At 37.9% G+C, this 23,584-nt stretch overlaps 1 protein-coding gene across 1 annotated transcript; it reads left to right on the top strand.

Moving 5' to 3' along the window:
• Positions 1 to 17,240: 17,240 nt before the first annotated feature.
• Positions 17,241 to 23,320, top strand: HS3ST5 (heparan sulfate-glucosamine 3-sulfotransferase 5; the record flags this gene model as incomplete). Its single annotated transcript, XM_084283643.1, has 2 exons — positions 17,241 to 17,347; positions 22,390 to 23,320. The coding sequence occupies 2 exons, from the start codon at positions 17,241 to 17,243 to the stop codon at positions 23,318 to 23,320; spliced, it is 1,038 nt and encodes a 345-aa protein (XP_084139769.1).
• Positions 23,321 to 23,584: the final 264 nt, after the last annotated feature.

The raw sequence follows: 23,584 nt of genomic DNA, 5'->3' as shown, positions 1-23,584 counted from the left end.
TTTCTGAGTGACAAATCCTTTTGGCACTTGTCATCTTTGCACCAGACACTACCCTAGGGGGAGAGAGGACCTGTTTGTGGCTGGTAGTTGCTGAGTGCCTGTGTGATTTCACCCCTGTCCAGACTGATACATGAGGGACAAAATAATAAAGAATTTTAAAAATCTTATAAAGCTTTCAGAATACTTAAATAGACTGAAGTGAAGAATGCACAGGAAGGCAAGATAACAAGTAAGACATCAATCTGTAGAAAGAACAAAAGATCTATTAAATTAATCAATAGGTCTTTTACAGTGGCAAATATAATTTAGTTAAGGAAAACATAGTGCAAGAAGAATATAATGAGTTTTCTACCACTTTTACAATTGAGAAGAACAGTTAATGGTATATAGGTATATTCCTCAGAGAGCTAAAGAGTCCTCTGGAGGATAGGCTTGGAACTCTGACAGCGTAACAGAGCCCAGTGCAAAGTACTGTCCTTTAAGAATGCAGCCTTAGACCCACAACAGAAAGATGTCACCTCATCAGGAAGACTGGAACATAACACATACTAAAGCCAGTTTCAGTCTTTCCTCATATTTTGAATGAAATAACAAGGAAGAAATATGTATTAATTCCCCAGAAATTTTAAATGCCCTTCAAGAACATAAGGAAACAATGGGAGAAAAAATAATTTATACTGTAAACAGGAACAGCTGTCCATGGTCCTCTCTAATAGGATAACCTCTCTGCTACTGTAGATACCTCTGCAAGTCACTCTTTCCATTAGGCAAGTGCCAAAGATTCAATATTGGTTCTGCCCAAAATGTAAGTTGGATTGTTCAAATACAGTGAAATGTGGATTTATTTGTTTATTTATTTATTTTTGCTGTGGAGAATATTGTATGCCTTTATCCAGTTTTTAGATTCTAATACTGAAACCCCATCATTTTCATGGTCATTCTGTAATGAATGACTGGCTTAATATTGATTTGTTTTTCCAAGGATTCACTCACAGTGATACAGATTTTCCTGCATCACCATTAAATGTCCTGTAGTATTGATTTCCACTGATCCATGATCATTCTTACTCGGGATTTGTTCATTCATCCTGCATAGTACAGAGTGCTTGCTCCATACTGTGTTGTTTTTTTTTCCTTTACTAACATCCCCTTGAAATGCAGTCATGAGCAACCAAGAGTTCAGGAATTTGGAGACTCAGACTTTTACAACATCTCCTCCTTGTAGCATCAAAAGACTTAACTCCAATATTGTTAGATATATTTTTACAGCTTCTCAAGAGTTTTAACTGTCACGGTCTGAAACAAGGCGCAGCATCCCTTCTTCTAATGTTGAGTATTCGTGGCCAAATACAGGCAACTGCTATTCAATAACAGTTTCCTGAAATTTGGGCAAGAGGAATGCAAGCAGCACTAAATTAAACTATTAGTGCAACACACAGAAGGGGTGGGGTTGAACAAACTTAACAACTGTATCATCCCCCATCTGACTGGAGTGCTGATGTTATTAATTTAAAGCTGAACCAGCCATCTGGGCTCTTTAGCATCCATATATGTTATGTTAGAGTCTGATCCTCAGAAAGGAGGAACCAGGGAAAACTTAATCTGCCATTCTGAAGAAAGGCGATGATATTTCCTTTTCTCAGTATGCAGCAGCCTTTGCAGAGCAGGAATTTAGGAGACCCATGGGGTCTGTATATGCTAGCAGGCACAAAGGCTCATTTTAACTTCATCTTGCCCTTTGGGAGAGAGTAAACACACAGAACATTTTTCTTTCTGCACAACTTCATAATAAACTTCCAGAGGAGCATAAGCTTGACAGACCTTGCTATGCCATTCTAATTAAAATAGATCTTCCTTTAAACAGTTGATTACATTAAAAAAAATATTAAGAAAAAAAAAGAAAAAGAAAACAGAAAAAAAAAAAAAAAAAAAAAAGCACAGTCATTTCAGTTTCAATCTCCCTAGAAAAACACCTATCACTAAGCTATTATATCTTGTGGAAAAAAAAAAAAATTCAACTCGGTTGACTTTAAAATGCAATCAATGAGAAATCACTCTTGACTTTTTTGATTGGGATTTAATTTGATTTTGAATGGTTTTGTGTCCTTGTAGACTATTAATTAGAAATAATAATAGTATTGTTCTTCTACAGAAATTTCAAACACATCTGCCTTTCTATAAAGCAGATGGCTGGTACAGCTCAATGCACTGCCAGTCACAACAGAGGTCTCAGCTCGATTACTTCTGTTAGCTGGCAGGGGAAGGATCTGGTGGAAAAATGGTAACCCTGAGCAGAGGAAGAAGTTGTCAATGGAGTGTATGTTTTCCAAGCTGCAATTTGAGAGGCAGTTACAGGCAGGAGGAACTGTCCTGTTATCACAACATTGCAGCCATCAAGGCTTGGGACACTGTAGGGAAATGTATAGGAATGACACCACGGTAGCGGCAACTGCCTGCTCTCGAATCCCAAGTATTAAATTGGTGTCAAATAATCTGATCCTCAATTTTATCCAAAGCATTATGTTACCCTCTGAGTAGACCTTCCTTGGCCAAAAGCAAACTCAATTGCATTATCTTCTGTTTGTTCAAGAGATAAGCCTAGCAGCTGCTGTTGTTGTGTAACATTTATATCCTTACAGAGGCTGCAATAACAAGAGAAACTCCATGTGCTGGGGCTGGTCCCTGCAGTAACCTTGGAAGTCACAGGACACACAGTGTTGTGCAGAACAGTCTCTCTCTCATAGGAGACAACTAGACAACTGGGTGGTTGCCTTTATTTTCTTTTTTTTTTTTTTTTTTACCTTTACACTGCAGAGTAGATCCTAGATACTAGTCTGCAGAAGTGCTTTCCATTAATATTCTGCTGACAGACTTCATTTCAAAGCAAGTGTTTGTTATTTTCATAGATGGAAAGAAGCTGTTAGTGTTCTAAGAGATAAAAGATTTTTTTTTCTTTCTTGCCTGGTGAATCAAAGGGTACAAATATGTTCATAGTTCTGTGGCTGGTTTCTGCAGCATATGCTGATAGAGCTGTGAGGGCTTAGGACAAGAAGTGTGAATGTGTGTAGAGGGTTGATTTCTTTTTAATCATCCTTGTTCTTCACACAGCAGTGTGAACAAAGCCTGAAGTTGGGCTGCCTGGGAGCATGGGCAGGTTGGGCAGAAGCCCAGAAGCTTCTTCCTGGAAAAAATGCAGGCAGCTGGAGTGAAGAGAGCAGGGAGAGCAGTGGCCTCACATCAGGGAAACATTTTTCTGCCTAGGAGTTGTGTATTTGCATTAAAAAAATATTGCTCCTGGAATCCCAGCAGACATGGTTCTCAGGCACTGAACTGTTCCTCTGACAAGGTGTAGCTAGAGAAACTTTCTTCTGCTGAGGCTAATCTGACATCTCTTCTGCGAGTAGCTTTATCTGTCAAGGGCTCTGAACAAACACCCTTCAGAGGCAAAAACTATATCTACAAATTCAAAGGGGAAGGAAAGAATAAACGTTACGTATAAATGTAACAACAATCCTTTGCAATAGAAGAGAGCAAGGTTCTCTTCATATATAAAACTTCAACTCCATGGTTCCTTTGTACCTACTTTATGTCTACATTTTATAAAACAAGTTAGAAACTTCCTGTGCTGACCTAACACAACATAAAGACATCTCTGCAACTTCATATTCCGTAGATAACTATTAAACAGATAACAATAAGACCAATAAATTGGAGTAAGGAGGTACCCTTTCTCATACCACACTCTCCAGGGTTTGATTCTGTTGTTAGCAACAATGTGGCCCCTGCCATCATCCCACCTTCTTGGATTCTTAATTGTTATTAAGGGTACTCAGTCCCACAGACTACTAGATACATTAAATTTGATCATACGCAATACAATTAATAAATTTACAAGACTAAAAGTTCCTGTCCCCTCAAGAAGAATTGCTCAGGGAAGTAATACAGGACATTGATTTTTAAGAAAATAAATATTTCTAATGAGAAATAAGGTAGGTAACAACAAGAATTTTCATGGAGTCCTGAAAGAAGCATCTTTAAGGACTGAAGAATTAAGGGAACCTGTAGGTCAGACTCTGCTACCTGAAAGAAATTGATGAATTAATCCACATCTGCTACTGGTAAAATTATCTTAGGTAACACTATAATGTTGCTTATTTCTTCTAGACTGTGATCTTGCGTTTGAGAAAGCAGTGCCTATTGCAGAGAGGAGGCGAGTCCTTCACCTGGGTGGCTGTCAGCACAGGGGAAGGAGCGCATCACAACCATCCAGCCCCAGTACTGACAGTGGCCTTGAGTGGGGATGCAGCAGTGCTCAGCAGAATCAGAATCAACATTTGTTTGTGAACATATTGTACACTCTGGTGGGGGAAAAGACTAGTGTCTCTTTTACTGCAACCAGCAGGCTATGAGATGAAATACTTCAAAAATTAACTTCCAGGAGACAGACTTGAAGTATATAAAAGAGGATCCTTCTCTGAACTTAACCACCATAGCACATAATTCACTAAAGCTTTAATGGTGAATTTATGATGTGGAAAAATTTATTTCCTATCACATCTTCTCATTAAAAAAAGAAAGAGAGAAAGGAAAATAGAAATATTTCCCACATAAACTTCAGTTACTTCTGGTGAAATGCCAGGATGAAAAGAGTAATTAGGATTCAAGGTCAAAATGGAATTCTTTTTCCGTCCCAGTCCTTCACACATCATTCTGTTAAATGAGAGAACTGAAGAGAGGAAGAATTAACTGATTTCTTTTAAGTTTAATAATTGCAAATGCAAAATGAATATCGTTCTACAGACATAGTGCCAGAGGACAACGCGAGCTAACGAAATAATGGTAGCCCTGATAAATAATTTATGCACCATATCAAAAGCTGAATGAGATAAAGAAATGGAGAACCCATATGAAAATTTAGAAATTGCTCAAAGCTCTTCTTCCAGTGACTCCCAAGAGGCTGAGCACAGAGCACTAATAAACTCTGTGACCGTGTATAATTCATAAACTTTCCTTTTTTTTTTTTTTTTTTTTTTGATTTTCACTGCTTACAGTTTATATTTAACAAAGGAACAAAGGATAGAAAAACCCTGGTAACAGTTGAGAGAGGGCATAAGCCAGCTGATTCCTCCACTTAGTCTATTCATAAAGGGCATCTGTTTTCATCCCAAACTACACATATATCCACCATTAAATTTAGCACTTTGAAAATGGGAAAAGATAGAAAGAAAAAAAATGCTCATATCCTCATGCTTAGTTTTTATTTGTGTCTTTATGCCAGCTATTACAAAGTGAGATTACAGTACAACAGAAGCTATGTTGAAATTATTTTTATTAATTATATTCTTTTACAGCTCCTGGTTAATGTTCAGACTGGATTTGTAAATGATCCATTCAATGGCCATAAAGCGAACTCAGAGCAAACCTGTGGATTCTGTCTGAAGGCAGTGAGATGTTTCTGAATGCATTACACATTGAGAAACTTCCATCTCACACAGCCACATTAGAAAGATATTAATAAATATTACTAAATTTCCCCACACACACAAATCTAGAAATTATTTTCAAATAAGATTTGCCTTGAAATGATTTCAGCTGTCAAAGTAACAAGCCTGTGAAGTCATATTTGAAAAGACAGGGTGTGAAGGGGGGTATTTTTAACTCTTTACATGTCAACACTTTGTCATGTGATTTCATGCGCAGCACGATTCAGTTGTACAACCAGACTTTTAAAATCTGTTGTGGATCTCAGCAGCTTGATGATTTGCCCCTTTAAGGATGTACAATGAAATAGTTTAAGCTGTTAAGTTTTTTTCTCCTAGATTATCTTGGAGTTTTACTTTTTATTTTTGCAGTCTGTCTGGAAATAAGGGACACTGCCCTGTGGCTTTCTGAAGGAAACCCTCTGCTTCCTACTTTGCGTGCACAAGCAGGGTGCAGCACATTTCTCAACCGTGTGACACATTTCAAGCTGCTGAAGGGCTGTGATGGCACCTGCAGCCTTTGCTAGCATGTGTCAGAAGCAGACGGTCTGCAGACACCAGCAGACTACTACATGACAAATTTCCAAGCTGCTCCCCACCAAAGACAGAGAAACCACCCAGCACTGTCAGGGCACCTTTGGTGATTTCTTGGCCTTGGTGGGTAGATGGGAAAGGTGATTGCTACCAGCAAACTGCAGAAGCAGCTACAGAGCAGCTGCACTTTGGTGATGTGCTGCATTGGTGCATAGCCTGTCATCAGGCTGAGGAGAACAAAATCCATTCCTCAGATCCTGTGTGGCTGCCCTGAGTCTAAGAGCCTGTTCAGTATTATTAGAATATTGTTTACTTCATTAATTTCCTCCTACCATCAATTGGTGAATAAATTATTCATAAGAAAATTTATAAATTATTCTACCAGCTCTATTGATGATTGAATAATATTGACCAAATAAATTATTCACTCTTTTTTCCCCCACCAATTGACAAATAAATTATTTGTGAGTATCTTTTTCTACATTATTAGATCAAATCTTCCATCTGTTGAGACGTTTATAACATGTCACTCCCTGATGTCTCCACTAGTTGTAAAACACTGGAGAACTTTTTTTTTTCCCCCATAGGAAATTGAATTAGTTTAACTTTATTTCATACATGTAGCACAGTTGTTTTGAATGCAAGTTCTTTTGAACATAAGTTGACATGTGGAGGTGGTTTTTTACATTTCAAAGACAATTAAACAAAGCATTGAGATATTTTGCAGTTAATTCTCAGCCAACAATACATTACAATATATTTGAAATTGTGCAGATTATTTTACAGCTTCCTATATTAGTACAAAATAATCAGCATTGAGGCTACCACCAGCCCATATCCCTAATAGGCACTATAATATAAGTTCTGTAAATGAATTTCAGGGGCAAATGTAGCCAAACCAGACAGATATCTTGAGTAATGACCACTACAAATGTGAACTGCATAGGCCAGAGGTTATTTCAAATTCCTGGATAAATCACTGGAGGTTCACATCTAGCTAAATCCATTGATTCTCTCTCTTCTTTCACTGATTCATGACTAACTTACGTGGTATGCAAGTGATGATCCTTAGCTGTGGCATCATTTCTAACATATATTACCATGCAAGCAAAATTTGTCTACATCCAAAAATATGGATAGTCCATGTGGTGTCAGTCACTATGTTAGATAAGGGAAAAATAAGGTTAACTTTAATAAACAAATATATCTCTAGGAAAGTGATGCTAAATCATAATCACCCATAAAGGAAGGATTAGATTCTCTCTGTTCCATGGAGCTAAACTTAGTCTAGCAAGCCAATCAAGCTGCATTAGTGTGAAGTCAGGATAAGAGAAGGACCATGAATAGTACACCAAAAATATTCAAGTCGCTCAAAAGAGACAGATAGAGAAGGCATCTCCTGCCAGCAGAGGAGCAGCCTAAGATTTTTCAGGTGTGATTGCAGTGAGGATCAGAAGCACACCTCTCTGCTGGCATCTTTCTTGCCTCAGAAACCCACCAGTAAAGGATGTACAAAGAGGTTTTGGTTAACTTTTTTGTTTGTTTTGTTTGTTACTTTGTTTAATTTAAAACCGTGGTACAGGCTTATTTGCCAAGCTGGATACATGCAAGAGAGTGAACACAGCCCCAAGACAGCAGTTAATTCTGCAGCTCATGCTGCCCAGTGGGAGGAAGATGAATGGGCTGTGCAAGGGAAACAGGACTGCTTAGCAAGCAGAGAGCTCATTTATAGGGAACTCTCTGGCACTGTGCAGTTCTGTAACACCTGGTTGCTACAGACATGAGCTGTCTTTTCTTTTCCCCTTTTTTCCTCCCAAATGGGGACTGTAAGCTGTCACTCAGGCCAATATAGCAATGTATTATGGGTCTTTAAAACACATGCAGAGCAGAAAATCACAGCTCTTTCATTTTCAGAGAAAACTGTTAATAGGTCTCCCTTTCTCATGAAGGTGTTGTAACAAGTCCCTGGTTAAACTGGCATTGATATTTTCACTTAGATTTCATCATTAAAATAAGCAGCACTACTTAGGGAGATGTTATGACCAGGACTTACAGAGGAATAAGCATCTAGAATTTACATTTTGAAAATTAACTGAGTTGTCTTTGGGGTCTAGTTTTACATTCCTGTTCTCCCTGTGCCCCCAATACAAAATCCATGGAACATGAAGAAATAAAAATATACAGAAAGGCATGGAGAGGAAGGAAAGACAGGTAAAGGATACCTAGACAAATGTGGTGTGGTCAGAGACACAAGCTGTAAAAATGATCTTAGCAACATTGTTCAGAATAGGTGTGAACGGAGCAAAGTTATATTTGCCAAGGCCAGAGGAAAGACCACTGAAGTATTTAAGATAAAGTGGTGAATCCATGGGGGGAAAAAAAGAAATATATATACATATACATATATATATAAAATAAACCTTCATACGAAGTTTTGGAGAGTAGTCTGAGCTGAAGATGGCTCAGATTAAGGGTCTGAGTAAAAGATTGATGCTACTGATCCAGAATGTGTGCTCTATACTAATTAGTGTGGTGTTTTTTCATCCGTAGTGAAACAGTCCCAGATATAAGTTTGGACAAGCGAAAAGAGATGAGCAAGTGATCTACATAAGGATATGCAGGTGGGCAAGAGAGAGCTGACTGCTCCACAGGATACACAGGGAAATCTGCAGCTGCAGAAGAAGCAGATCACAGAGTCACAAACCCAAATCTTGCACTCTGAAGTCCTTAAAGAGCTGCCAGCTCTAATCAGTTTCTTTGTCCCTAAGGACAGTGTCCCAAGGGATGTCATCCACTAGGGTAATTGCTGCAAGTTTGCTCTACCAAAGTTCAGGGTCCTGACTTTGCTTTTTGCAAGTCTCATATTCCTTGAGATCACAAACTCAACTAGGGCTTTGTCACTGCGGCCCAGACTGCCTCCAGTTTGAACCTCTTTCATGAGTTTATATGTACTGGTGAGGACCAGGTCCAGTATGCTTCTCGTCTGGCTGGTCTGTTTAAAACCTGGATCAGGAAGTTATCCTTGACACACTCCTGGATCACTTACAGCCTCCTGTGTAGCTTTCTCAGTGAGTAGACAGGGGATTAAGTCCCCCATCAGGATGAGAGCCTGTGAGCTCAGTGCTTCTTGTAGCTGAAGCAGGAAGGCCTTGTCAACAGGCTCCCCTTGATCATGTGGCTTTTAGTAGACCATAACCATACCTTTATTCATCTGGACCTTAACTTTTCACACTCTAGCTCCCAACCTGTCTCTGTGTGTTTCTCAGAGGCAGCTCTTCGTAATATATCCCTTCCTTAACACAGAGAGCAACACCATGCCCCTCCTTCCCTGCCTATCTTTCTGAAAGACTTGTAGCCCTTAATTGCTGTGTTTCTTTTGTTTGATTTGTCCCATCATATTTCCATGACAGACATTAGGTCATGGTTTTCTAGTTGCACAGTGGTTTCCAACTCCTCCTGCTTGTTTCCCATCTGTTGTACATTGGTATAGGGGCAAAATAGCTGGGCTATAGGCTGTATCACCTTTTTGGAGGAGCCCTCCCTAATTCTTTTGGGACAATTCATGGGTATTTCCCTGTTGATTCCTAAAGTGCCAATGTTCCCTAGTTCTTCTCTGTCAATTTTTGGTTGCAGCTGTCATAATGCTAGACGGAAGAAATGAGGCTGGCATTCTCTTTTGAAAAGTGTGAAATTAGTATCTATTATAAACTTTCCACAGTCAGAAATCCAATTCCACAGGTTTTCTATCACAGCATCATCAGCTCCAATATTCCTGAGAAATGAAGCAGACAAGAAAGGTGCTGATTTCAGAAGGAAAGTAGCTGGGGAAACACCATTAATACGAAGAAAAGGGCTAACCCTATCAGATTAATCTTATGCTCTATGAAGAGCAATGCAGGGTAATATACTCCAGGATGCTGGCAAGGAGACAGGCATATGTATTTTGGACTAATGAAGCCCTATTAAGATCTATGTGCTTGGAAGTATTCCTGGAGCACTGTAGCTAAGCATGGATCATGGCAGCCTAGTCATCTTTCAGCAGAACACAGCCACTTGCCTCGCTGGCTCAGAGGCAATAAGGCAGTTTTCCTAAGCAGATGTGTCTGAGACCTCAAGGGCATCAAAGAGTCTGAGATTCCTAACTACTCTGACAGTTTGGCAGCAGATCTGTTTGGCACAGGGCAGCTTTGCAGTTGTTTCTCTCTTTCGATTACCACTTTGCTCAATGTCTTTCACTGAGATTTAAAAAAAAAAAAAATAGGTCAGACTGAGAAAGGAATGAGAAAAAGACCTGGTTATGACCTTGTCTACTATTGTCATTTGACACATTGAATATCTAGGGATAGTAAAACTACATATAGATGAACACTAAGGGAGTCTAGACTGAGATGACCAATGAAGAATGGACTAAATAAGTATCCTCTACTATTCTCTGTAGGCTTCAGAGAACCCAGATATCCAGGCATACCACCCGAGCCAGCCATGACAGATTTCGGATATGAATCACAAATGTTTTCCTTCAGCACTGATAGTGTGCTCACTTCTGTGAAAGAATCATGTATCTGTTTACCTAATATCTGCATTCAAATGCAGAGTTTGTGGATGGTATCCCAGAGTAAAACAAACTTTCTAGAGAAAATATATTACACCTTTGTTACACAAAGAACTGGCTTCAAGGGCAGCTTAAAGGCAGTTGTAAATGTCAAAACTCTATAATAGCAGATAGGAAAAGGTATTTTTAAGTTATTGTCAAAGCAGTGGCATACGATTATAGGAAATCTTTATGTTGGAGTTTATCTGCATCCACTACTATTTTCTGCCAGCTTTGCTGACATTTTCTTCTCCACTGTTTCACTTTTTCAGTCAATATGAGTTATGAGGAGAAAAGGACATGTTTAGAAGGCAGGGACATTTATGTGAATCTGTGAACTTGTTCCCTGTAGTGAAAGGGTTTCCATCTTCTCTTCCTTCAGGTCCTGAAATGTGTACTAACATTACTTCATCCCATTTCATTCTATATTTAAGAGAGAAAAAGAATGAATTAAAGAAATGTAATTACTCATCTGCAATTTAATTGTTGTGTTTGTTGTTGTTGTTGTTGTTGTTTTGTTTTGTTTTGTTTTGATATTGCAAGTATGAGTTACTAAGGAAGATTTTTGAAAAACTAAAATTGAAATTCCCTTTTGTACAGGCTCAGACCTTTGTCCTTCCCACAGAAAACTCATATTTTCAAAGATTTTTGTTTTCATTATTTATTTTGTGGTACAATGTTAAAAAATAAAAATAAAAATAAAAATAAAAATAAAAATAAAAATAAATAAAAATAAAAATAAAAATAAAAATAAAAATAAAAATAAAAATAAAAATAAAAATAAAAATAAAAATAAAAATAAAAATAAAAATAAAAATAAAATAATAATTGCCAGTTCTTAGGCTATTCAATTCTATTAGGAATGAAAAACCCTCTCTCTAATGAAATGTCACATTATGCTTTATCATGATCATTGAAACTCTAGTGCTTTTCACATGATGCAGCAGTATTGTCGCAATTAAACTGTATAAGCATAGGGTACTGCGAAAAATAAAGAGTGTGTACCTTTTCTTTGCCACTGGCCTAGGCTGTTATCAGTGGTGACCTTGCAAAAAGGGAAGAAGAGGAGGCTAAAAGAAGAGCAGGTGCATGACTGGCTATTTCTGCCAGAGCATGCAGATCATGAGCTCATAAGCTGATGCACACAATTTGAAGGATAAATTTAATTCTTTCCCAAACGCTATGAGTTTTCCAACCTTGTACAAAGACTAAGTGCTTGCTTTGTATGAATTTTACTGACAGTGACAAATGCAAGAAGCTGTAGTTAACTTCCTAGAAACATAATGCAAAAGCAAAAGAAATGGAAATGTGCCAAGTGGTCAGTTCCATGACTTGTTTTCTCAGTCACTGTTTAAATCCTACATAAACACGAAGATATTTTTGCAATGCATGAAGACAAATATTTGTTGGTCAACAGATGACCCCTGCTGGTGTGCCAAATAATAATAATAATAATAATAATAATAATAATAATAATAATAATAATAATAATAATAATAATAATAATAATTTTATTATGATTGATAAATTCAATTTTTACAAATCTTATTTATTATTTCTTCAGCCTTCTTTGTGCGTATTTGTCAGTGGTTTGTACTTCACTTTGCTTAGCACATCACATCACTCCATCAAGACTCTCTTCAACCTGCTTATTCAAGGATTTCATGTTGCCTTCTTTCTTACACTTCTCTCCATAGTCAACCATGCTTTATTCACTTAGCATCTCCTTATCTCTGCCCTGGGGGTCTAAAAAATTCCCTCTGATAATTTTCAAACAACTTTCTGATGATGTTGTTGCTTCATTGTCTGTTTATTTGGAATAGGTTATTATAGCAACAACTGGTTTCAGTGCTTCTGGAAATTTGTTATCAAATTCAGACTTATATCAGTGGTGACATCATTGTTGATAAGGTTTTGTTTTGTTTTGTTTTCCCATTTTCACCCATTTATGTTAGCCAATGGACTAAATTTTTGACTAACACACTGAACTTTTCAATAATTTTAGTCAATGATGTTGTATAGTAGCATAGGGGGTTATAATTCCTTCCCTTTCACAGAGGGAAAGCAATTTGTTTCACTGCCACCATGTTTCTGTCTCGGTACTCTGGAAAATTCTTAATGTCCTAAGTAATTTTAATTTCATTTGTTGAAATATCATGGTATTCTTGCTTCTTAAAATTACACTTAGGGCATATGCCTTCTTCAGTCTAATTGGCACCTGTTGTGTAACTTGCTTTATGTCACTGTCTGCTTGCTTTCTTCTGGATTGTCATTTCAGGTCTTTGGCACGTCCACCAGAGTGAATGATGCTGTTGCCTGATATTGTCAGCCCCATATCCCATAAAACATTCCTTTTACTTCCACACCAATCTAGCAAGTATTTATAAAGCTTCTGATTTTACTTATATTTTACATCTTTAATTTAAACTTAATTTAACTTTGATGTAACTTGAACCTAAAATTAATTTGTGGGAGAGTTCACCAAAAATTTGCTCTATTTGGCCAGCACTTGCAACATCTTCCTCTAACCACAATCATTGTCTCCTTAGGAATAGTCCATCTGCTTTTCAGATGGTATTATTATCATAGTTCTACATGGTCTTCCTCTGTCTTCTCTTGGCAATTCATTCAATAAACACCTTCTTCTCACTGCATTCTCCCAGGGGAAATGGGGCTAAGTGAGGCATACGCATCAATACACTAAATTAAGCCTTTTTATTTAACTTTTCCATGTCAATCTAACAGGTTAGGTTAGTTGTTCATCTGAAATTCACAAAACATCTCAATCTTCTTGTTTTTTTTTTTTTGTTTGTTTTTTTTTTTTCTCTGTTGGGCACAGTTTCATTTCTAGAAATTACATGTTCTAAATTGTGAATTATGTTGTTCTTGTGCATTGTGGATATCCAGGAAATGACTTTCTTTGTCTATTTTCATATTTAACTAGATTGTTCAAGATAGGTGTTTGTGATGTAAGCCCACTGGAGATTTGCAGCAGTATACTGTCACCTCTTTTGGTAGGACATTCAGAATCCAGTTACTGGCAAAGTTCTGCCTGCTGCTTTCCCAAGCCTCCTGCTGCTGCTCAGAACCTGGTGTGTGAGTTCAGTCATGGTCCCTAAGACAGAGATCAAAATTCCAAAAATATAATCCTTATTTGCTTAACTGCTAAAATCTTGTCACTTTGGATTACATTTTATCTTGCCTTCCAGCTTCTTGTTAGGTTTAAAAGTGCACATTCCCTACAGTAAACTGTGAAGCTTATAATGTGTCCCAGAATTCTTGTTTCTTCCATTTTTAAGTGTTGCTGTGTTAGTCTCCAACATTTCTGCCTTAGGGACCTTCACCTTAACCACATTCTGGTTGCATTAACTCTGTGGCTTAAATAGCACTGTTTCTTCAGTGCTCTTCTCTGTCACATGGAGCTGTCTCAGTACATCCAGTGCAAGATGTAGCCATTTCTGAAGCTGAGATATTATTTTTCTATATTTTGTTTTATGAAAACAGCTAACATCTGAGAAAAGTATTATAGGGGACACAGCCTCTCTAGAATAAAGCTCCTTCTGTAGACTTTAAATGCTGAAAGTAATAACAAAAAATACTTAATCAAATAAATAATGTTACATTTGCATTTCTAGTGAGTGTTCAATACTTGATATTCTGCCAAACAGGTTTTCATATGTGGAAATACAGGTACATAGAAACACAGAGTAAAGGAAACATTTTGTTGTTGTTGTTGTTGTTGTTGTTGTTGTTGTTTTTGGTTTTTTTTCTCATTGAATTTTATTGCACGCGTGAATATGGAATGAATAAGACCATGTGGAACTTACTTCCTGAAACAGCTTGTCTTCGGTTTTGTCTTTAATTGATTTCATTATGGCCTGAAGACCTCCTTAGCCTCAGGGAGACCTGCAAAGAGGAATTAACTATAGTCCAAGAGTGTGTGAAGGAGGACATGTGGAGAGCACTTTTGTTTCATGTAGAGGGCTGTTTCTGAGAGAGGAAGTTCAGAACCAATTGTTGTAACATAGACATTATACTTTTATTTAGAGAGAGTAGCACTGAAGGACTTAAAACTGGAAGCCTATGAAAATTTGGTATCCTCATCGTGATCATCATGTCTTTCTCTTCCCTCTTCTTTAATTAAATAAATTAAAAGAGTAATTGACAGTAGCATATTAACAGTGATAAAGTATCTGTGCATTATTCTTAATTATTAATCTTCAACTGTTTTTTTCTGCCTTGTTGAATCTCTAGCATTCCTCCTCCATACAGCATTTTTATATCTTTTGTTTGCTGTTAAGAAAAATTATACAAAAACAAAACAAAACAAAACAAAAAAACTTATCATGTAGTTAAGGTACTAGATAGGAATGCAGACACTTCACACTGAATCTCACTATGACTACAGGTTTTCTCTGTGACCTTGAAAAAATCACTTAATCTCTCTCTACCTTTGTTTCTCATTTATTTTTAAAAGGATTATAATACTCCTGTCTTTCTACTTACATTGCAAACTCCTTTTACTCTGTTTTATATGATTCTTTTTGCAAAAAGATCTTTAAACGTTCTTATTATAGAGTTGCTTTTATCTATGTGGAAAGCAATATGTTCTGTATGATAGGTTATATGTAGCTATGACTTGACTATTTAAGGAGCTATTGTTATTATTAACACAGCAGACATGTATTACAGACTCAGCTGGACTCAGAGCTCCACTGTTGCATGCAAGAGATGATGGGTTAGAGTTACAAAGGCTTTCTCTGTACCAATAAATTAAATGTGCTTGAGTCTGACTATCCTACTGCCCTGAAGACAATCCATATGGAGTGACCTACCGTTCAATTCACTTAGCACTGAGGCAGACAGGCTGCATGAATGCTGGTTATTGGGAGTGAATGGTCTCTGGCTTGTGATAGCTGCCAAACTATATCCTAGAATCCTGTGAGAGCTTCCTGGGCCGAAAAATATGACAGTATGGTCAGGCAGGACAAATAAATATTTGTAAGCTTTGGCTTTGTTTAATACCTTCTGCATATAGTCATATACTTCTAATAATCTATCCCTGTCTTTCTTGATGCAATCCCAAGGGTGGGGAAAAAATAAAATAAAATAAAGTGAACTGCAAAGGGAGATTTACTCACAAAACATAAGAGGCTTGACATCAAAAAAATCATTTAAAATAAGTTGTTAAAATTCAGAAGGGAAAAACAAAAACAAAAACAAAAACAAAAACTGCTTTTGTTGAAACTGATCCACAGTACATGAAATATTCCCTGGTCTAGGGAAAGACAAATTAGTGGTTTATGTTTGTTTTTTATATCAAGAGAAGTAATTTGGTGATTAAAACATTCATCTGGCAGACAGGAGATATGAGCCAGTGAGGGGACTTGTAACTTAAGTCTCTTGTGCATTTATAAGAAAGTCCAAGACTGGAACAGAGTGAAGAACAGCATCATCTTTATCTGTGCTTTGAAGGGAAGGAATGATCTTTCTCTTCAGTTCTCAGTAACAAAGTATTTAGGCATCCAGTCTAATGAGTCTTCTAAACAGGTCTGCAGTCCCAAGTAACAACCTAATATTGAGGGAAGAGTCATGGTATATTCCTTTTGCCAGTTTGGGCCAGCTGTCCTGGATATCTTCCGTCATGGGTCCTGGTATACCCACAGTCCTTGCTGGCATGGCAACACAAGAAGTAGGAAAGTCTTTGGCTCTTTGCAAGCACTGCTGTGCAACAGGTAACATATTTGTGTGTTATCACCACTATTTTCATCACAAATCCAAAATATAGCACTCTATGAGCTAGTATGGAAGGAAGGGAAAAAAAAAAAAAATTGATCTCAACAAAACCAGGACAGTGGGTTTTTAGTAATCTTTGGCACACATCAGAAAAGGAAATTTAAGTCCATGCTTAGTTGTTCTTATAAGCTGGGAATGAGTAAGGACATTCTCAGCTCAGAGGCAACAGTTTGCATCACACCAGGTCCTAAGGTGACAGCCAAGGCCGGTGTCAGGCAGATGTAGTGCTTAGGGGGTTCTCCAGCCAAAGCTGACACGCAAGGAGAGTTGACAGGATATGTCACACACTGTCACACTGCTGTTGAAAAAACATCCATGTGCCCAGCCTAGCTACATGCTTCTCAGGTCTGACACCAAGAACTTGCTGGCACAGATCAGGAAATGTAGTAGTTTAGATTTCTGTACGGTTAACATTCTAATAATATAATAGAGACACAGTAAACCTGCCCCATGCACTCTTTGCACAGGATCTTCAAGCCCAGTTGCTGATGCTATTACTATACAAACCTCTAACACAGCCAAGCCCTAAGCTGTGACTATTAGAGAGCCCTAGTGATGGTGGTTGTAGCTGAAACATAACTTACAGAATTATCTCCCTTGTCCAGATGCACTGCCTGGTGTTACTATGTGAGACAGAAACAGTAGCAAATAAACAAATAAACAAGTTTTAACTACTCATTTTGCAGTTTTGAAAGATTATTTGCAAATGTGGCTTAATTACTTGCAACAACCGACCAAAAGCCTGTTAAAAACATCACCCTGCATATTGTTTTCTGATGAGAGCTTTATATGTTCTTGTCTCTGCAGACTGAAGAAGTCCTGAAGATTGATGGAGGGCCATGCTATTCAAACAGCAGGCGTTGCTGAGACAGAAGCTCTTTGTGCTAGGCAGCCTTGCTATTGGAAGTCTCCTATATCTAGTTGCCAGAGTTGGGAGCTTGGATAGGTAAGTCATTCAGTAGCTGCTCTCTTAATTGTAAATGTGCTCAGATTGTCTGAGCCTTTGTTTAAAAGGTCTGATTTATTTTTCCTTCCTTCCTTCCTTCCTTCCTTCCTTCCTTCCTTCCTTCCTTCCTTCCTTCCTTCCTTCCTTCCTTCCTTCCTTCCTTCCTTCCTTCTCATATATTGAAAGGCTGTCCATCCTAATACTGATTTTCATTGGTCTTTCCTTCCCTTTGGAGAACAGAGTAGAAAAATTAAGTTCCAGGTCATCATTGTCAAAGTATTTCTGTCTGCCCATTTGTATCCTAAGCACATTGACACTTGTTTTCAGAGAAGAAATAATACAACATCCAGTAAAAATGCCATTACGGTAGTTCATTTTAGTCTATGTGCATCTGTGTGTTGACCTCTACTTTCAGCAAAACAGTTATGATGTATTTATATACCATCTTTACTAAATTTACGAGCTAGCAATTAATGTGCTACAGTGGTAGTTAAAATTAAGTATGAGCCTGCAGAGTAGCTCGTCAAGTTTTGAATACTATTTCACTTGAACGATTGCTGCAGGGTTTGAGAATTTTAACTGCATTAATTAGCCAGTATTTTCTAGAGTTGAAAGTGCTAAATAAGTAAATTGTCTCTGCAAGTGATTTCCTGAAGAGCAGTATAAAGTCCAGAAGAGGTAATCAAAGAGTATTTGGCACTTTTGACCAGGCCAATTTTTGGCTCGTTATTGACAGTGTAACCATGGTGTTACCTAAACTGACCTTGCTGGTTCTACTATCTTCACAATGACCTGGGATTACTCTTGTAGGTGCTATACAAAGACAGTATAGAAAAAGCTGTTTTGAAAGAATGAATGAAACAAGATTTCAAGATTGCCAGAAGTTGATAGACGGTTTGTGAGTGTCTTATTAGTGATCTTATTTAAAAACATGGAAAATATTAGTTGAGTTCAAACACGTGACACAACACTGAATAAACAATGCATGGAAAATTGTTTGAAAATAGAGATACCTAACATCAACTGAGTTCCATCGAGGGTTACTACCTGCTTTCTTCATCTGCTTATCCCCACTTCAGAAGAAGAGGGAGGCCATGTTCTCAGCTAGGACTAACTATATTGCAAATTAAGTCCCAGGATTTATCTTTCTTCCCCTGGTGATCAAAGCATCTCTGATGCTCCAGAGGTGAAAACTTCATTGAGATTAAGATGATTCCAGAAATGGAGGCAGAGGTCCTTATTGGTCCCTGATACAGTATATTTTGTGCTGGAAGGCATGAAATCTAATTAACCTTATGCTATTGTCTATGCTTGCACATCTACAGAATTTACTGATGGCCATAAAATTAACTCACCACAGTATTTGACTCATCGACCTCCTGTGGCAGTGAATTCCGCAGGTTTCATATATAATGTTGCCAATGGCAATAAAAATCAGTTTAATTTTCTTGCATTACCCAATGTGGAAAAAAAAAAACACACTGTGAAAACAAAGCCCTTTATTTGCACTTGTTATGAAAAACAGAGAAAAGAATCACTAGAAAACATGAGACAAGTATTAATTAACTGGAAATGTTCCACCTCTGCACTAGGGCACAGTCCAAACTTGAAGAGATCTAGAGATTGCTTATTTAACAGCCTCAAGAATTATTTGAGTTTTCTTAGACAATTACTGATAGCTTATCTGATTCATTGAGTCATAAAGTCTGATCAACTGAGCACCTCCCACCAGGGAAGTTCCCTGTCCTTGGGATCCTGAGTGCATGGAGCTACTTCACTTGTAGAAATTCAAACAATTTTTTTCCTCTAGAAGTTTTGAGAAAATCTGGATCAATCTTCAAGTTGCTTGATTCTCTTACTGTCAGCATGAGGAGCCTCCACACTCAACTCTGATGCTCCAAATTGCTTATGCTGGAACCAGTCTCCTAATCTCCTGCCACTGTGATATTTGTATTGGGACCAAATTAGCCACTGATTTGGATAAGGAGAGACAGTGAAGGCAGCAACACTACTTGTTAAGATTGCCTACCTAGACTTATTTTAGCTGTTTTTATATCATTATGGTTTAAACCAGACAGCAACTAAGCACCACACAGCCTTTTGCTCACCCTTCCCCCCTCCCTCTCTGGGACATGGGAGAGAATCTGAAAAATTAAGCCTGTGGGTTGAGATAAAGACAGTTTATTAGAACAGAAAATAAATGATGATGATGATGATGATGATGATGATGATGATGATGATGATGATGATGATAATAACAATGTGTACAAACAAGTGATGCGCAATGCAATTGCTCACCACCTGATGCCGACCAATGCCCAGCCTATCCTTGAACAGCCGGTACCCACACCCCAACCAGACCCCTGTATTAATTGTTTAGCATGCCGTCAGATGGTATGGAATATCCCTTTGGCCAGTTTGGGTCAGCTGTCCTGGGTCTGTCCCCTCCCAGCTCCTGCTGCACCCCCAGCCTGCCCACTGGCAGAACAGAGCGAGAAGGCTTAGTGTAAGCACTGCTCTGCAACAATTAAAACACCAGTGTGTTATCAACATTTTTCTCATCCTAAATCCAAAACATAGCACTCTACCAGCTACTAGGAGGAAAACTAACTCTATCCTAGCCAAAAAACAGGACAGATATGTATCAAAAATATAGTTTTCTGAGATTGCCTATGCTGGATTTTCTCAAGAAGAATATTTGTGAAGTTTTATCATAGCTGTTTGAGAAACTGACTGTTTTGTGAGAACAGCTTCAATGATACAATAAATGTCACATATTCTTTCTTCACAAACAATTCTGTTATTTTAATGGGAAAAAAAATACTCAGAGAAGCAAAAATATTAGTATGGTAAACAGTTGTATCTCAGAGTTCAACTACCCAGAGTTGATGCTTGTTTACTCCCTCAATAGCCATGGTGTTTTAAAGGATATTCTTATTGTTTAGAGAGAGAAGAAGAAAGGGGAAAGAGTGAAAATACTGAAATGTAAAGTGTTGAGGAAGAACTCTTAACAACATCCAATCTTTCCCTTAGGCTACAGGATATCTTAAGTATTTATTTACTTTAAAGGAAGCCACCCTGTTTGACAAGCTGTTGTGTTATACTGAAGGCAGTGCTAACTGTCTTTTTGAGGGAAAAAGATAAAATTAGTTGAGATGGGTCTGGAACTGCTATTGTGGAATCCTTTTTGCTTGAAAACAAATAACAAATACACAGAAGGAGAGGGAATAGAAGAACAGAGATAGCAATTGCAACTTCTGTTTCTTATGCTTTTAATTGCCACCTTGTTGCAGCAGAAAGACTCTTACTAGCCACACCACAGTCTGACCAAATAATATCACAGTCAAGTAGTTTAAGATGTTGCTTTCAGGCAGGTTAGCATCCATGTTGCAACAATTTTTGTGACCAAGTCAGGCTCTTACTCAGTAGATGGCAGAGAGCAAATGAAGAGAACAGAAACTTAAGAAAAGAAATAGCAGATACTCACTTCTCATCACACTTTGTCATTAGTCTGCAGGATTTATCTAAAGCTCATGTGAACCCATCAATTTCATCTGGGTTATTTCTCCAGCTCTGCCTGAATGGGGTATATCTCTCAGCATCTGGATAGCCAAGGAAGCAGCTATTGGGTAATGCAGAGGGATCAAACTTACTTTGTCCCAGACATCAATTGTCCTAGCATCAGTGTCAAATAGGAGACCCCAACAAGCAGTGATGGATGGAAATGCCACAAAGAAATAAATAATTCTGTCCTGAAAGCAAGGTTTTAATAATATACAGTAAATGAGTGAGGGGCCACATGCTGAGGAACCAGAATAAATACTGCATACCTAAACAGCTATTAATGAGCATTACCCATCTGGTATACTGGCTGAGGCAGGGGTCCTGTGAAAAAATAATAGCATGTGGTCATGTAATTTAAAAAATGTATCATAATATACTTGCACAGTAAGCTCATATTAGAATTGCCTAGGCAACCTTTGTTCTTAGATATCTTTAATTTTGGAGAGCATGGCTCTGCAAAATTATTAATGTTATTTTTTTTTCTGTAGGACCTTGGAAGTTCTGCCTACGTACTGATTTCATCTTCAGTGTAACATTGGCTTGTATAAAGAGCAAAGCACTGATTTGGGAGTGGAAGTGAGGGATTTTTCAAGGTCCTGTAGGAGCAAAATTTTAATATTTTTCTTACTGACTCATTTCTTACATTCCTTGACATCAAATACAATAAGGAAGCATTAGAAAAGTAGAAATTACATGAAATAATTGCAGGTGATTGTAAAAGAATGGCTCAGACAAACAGGGGTAACAGAGGAAACACTAAAGCACAAATGGTTGGTTCAGAGAGAGGATACACAAATGGTGATAAGAAAATCATAGATATAACGATGCAATAAATGTATTTTTGAAAATTTCTCTTCTTATTTTTTTTTTTGTTCTTCACTAAGCATGTCTGATTCAAAACCTTGGTCTCTCTGATTTTGTCCCGGGAAAAAATAATGGATATCTTCTAAACAGGAGGGAAAATATTGAGAGTTGATGCCTAGAGAGTCGTTTTTAATCTCTTTTTCTCATCTTCACTAAAAAAGCTAACTGGATCAGTAGCTAATAATGCAATGGGAAGTAGAGGAAAGAATTTGGGCTAGAATAGGACTAGTGTTGGAAAGACAGTACTTAGATGAGCTGGATTTTTGGATCAAAATGACCACATAAAATTCATATTAGAATGTTTTAAGAACTGCTGAAGCAATCTCAAATTAGTTGGTAATGTGGGAGGTGAGGTAAGGTTCAAGAAGCTCCAAGAACAGTAATCACAGTGCCTATGCTTGAAAAGAGCAGAAGAAGGAAGGAAGGGGTTATTCAGACAGATCATAGCAAAATACCAGAATAAATAATCAAACCATTTGCACTAATTACTAATCTCTGGCAGAATAAAAGAAAAGTTGAAAAACACCACATTGCAAAAGGTTTCTATGAACTGTACAGAAAACTTGTCTTAAAAGCTGGCTTCTGTTTACAAATACATCTTCTGTTGGTTACAGACTGCAGCCCCTTTGCCCCGTCGATGGTCAGTTTGGACCCCGTGGCCAGGAAGAAATCGCACTGCGAGCTCTGCAGTTCAAGCGAGGGCTACTCCACGAGTTCCGAAAAGGCAATGCCACAAAGGAGCAAATACGACTGCACAATCTGGTTCAGCAGCTTCCCAAGGCCATCATCATTGGTGTGCGGAAAGGAGGCACCCGCGCACTGCTAGAGATGCTGAACCTTCACCCTGCAGTGGTCAAAGCTTCCCAGGAGATTCACTTCTTTGACAATGATGAGAACTATGCCAAGGGGATTGAGTGGTACCGGAAAAAAATGCCTTTTTCTTACCCTCATCAAATAACAATTGAGAAAAGCCCTGCATATTTTATCACTGAGGAAGTACCTGAGAGGATTTACAAAATGAACTCGTCTATCAAGTTATTGATCATTGTCAGGGAACCCACCACAAGAGCTATTTCTGATTATACTCAGGTGCTGGAAGGCAAGGAAAGAAAGAACAAAACCTACTACAAATTTGAGAAGCTGGCAATTGATCCTAATACCTGCGAAGTGAACACTAAGTACAAAGCAGTGAGAACCAGCATCTACACAAAACATCTGGAGAGGTGGTTAAAATACTTTCCAATTGAACAATTTCATATAGTAGATGGAGACAGGCTCATCACAGAACCACTACCAGAACTCCAGCTGGTTGAGAAGTTCCTAAATCTTCCTCCAAGGATAAGTCAGTACAATTTATACTTCAATGCCACCAGAGGGTTTTATTGTTTGCGATTTAATATTGTATTTAACAAGTGCCTGGCAGGTAGCAAGGGACGCATTCATCCAGAGGTGGATACCTCTGTCATTACCAAATTGCGCAAGTTCTTTCATCCTTTTAATCAAAAATTTTACCAGATCACTGGGAGGACTTTTAACTGGCCCTAACCTAAACTTCATACAAAACTTTCTGTTGCACCTGAGACATGAAGTAGTGTCTCTGCTAAAATATGCACTTTTCATAGACACGGCTATCAAAGTGACTTCTTTTCATGCATACATGTACATATGCAGTGTGTGACCAAATATACGGTGGGATAAATTTTTTCTACAGAGTAGTAACTAACATAATTTACCATCGACATATTTGTGTCTTTTCAGATATACTAATAAAGGAAAAGGAGGTATTTAGGGAAACAAAGTCAGACACCA

The sequence above is a fragment of the Netta rufina genome (genome assembly GCF_964035555.1).
Source record: "Netta rufina genome assembly, chromosome: 3".
NCBI classification, from domain to species: Eukaryota; Metazoa; Chordata; class Aves; order Anseriformes; family Anatidae; genus Netta; species Netta rufina.
This window is presented reverse-complemented; position numbering and strand designations above follow the sequence as displayed.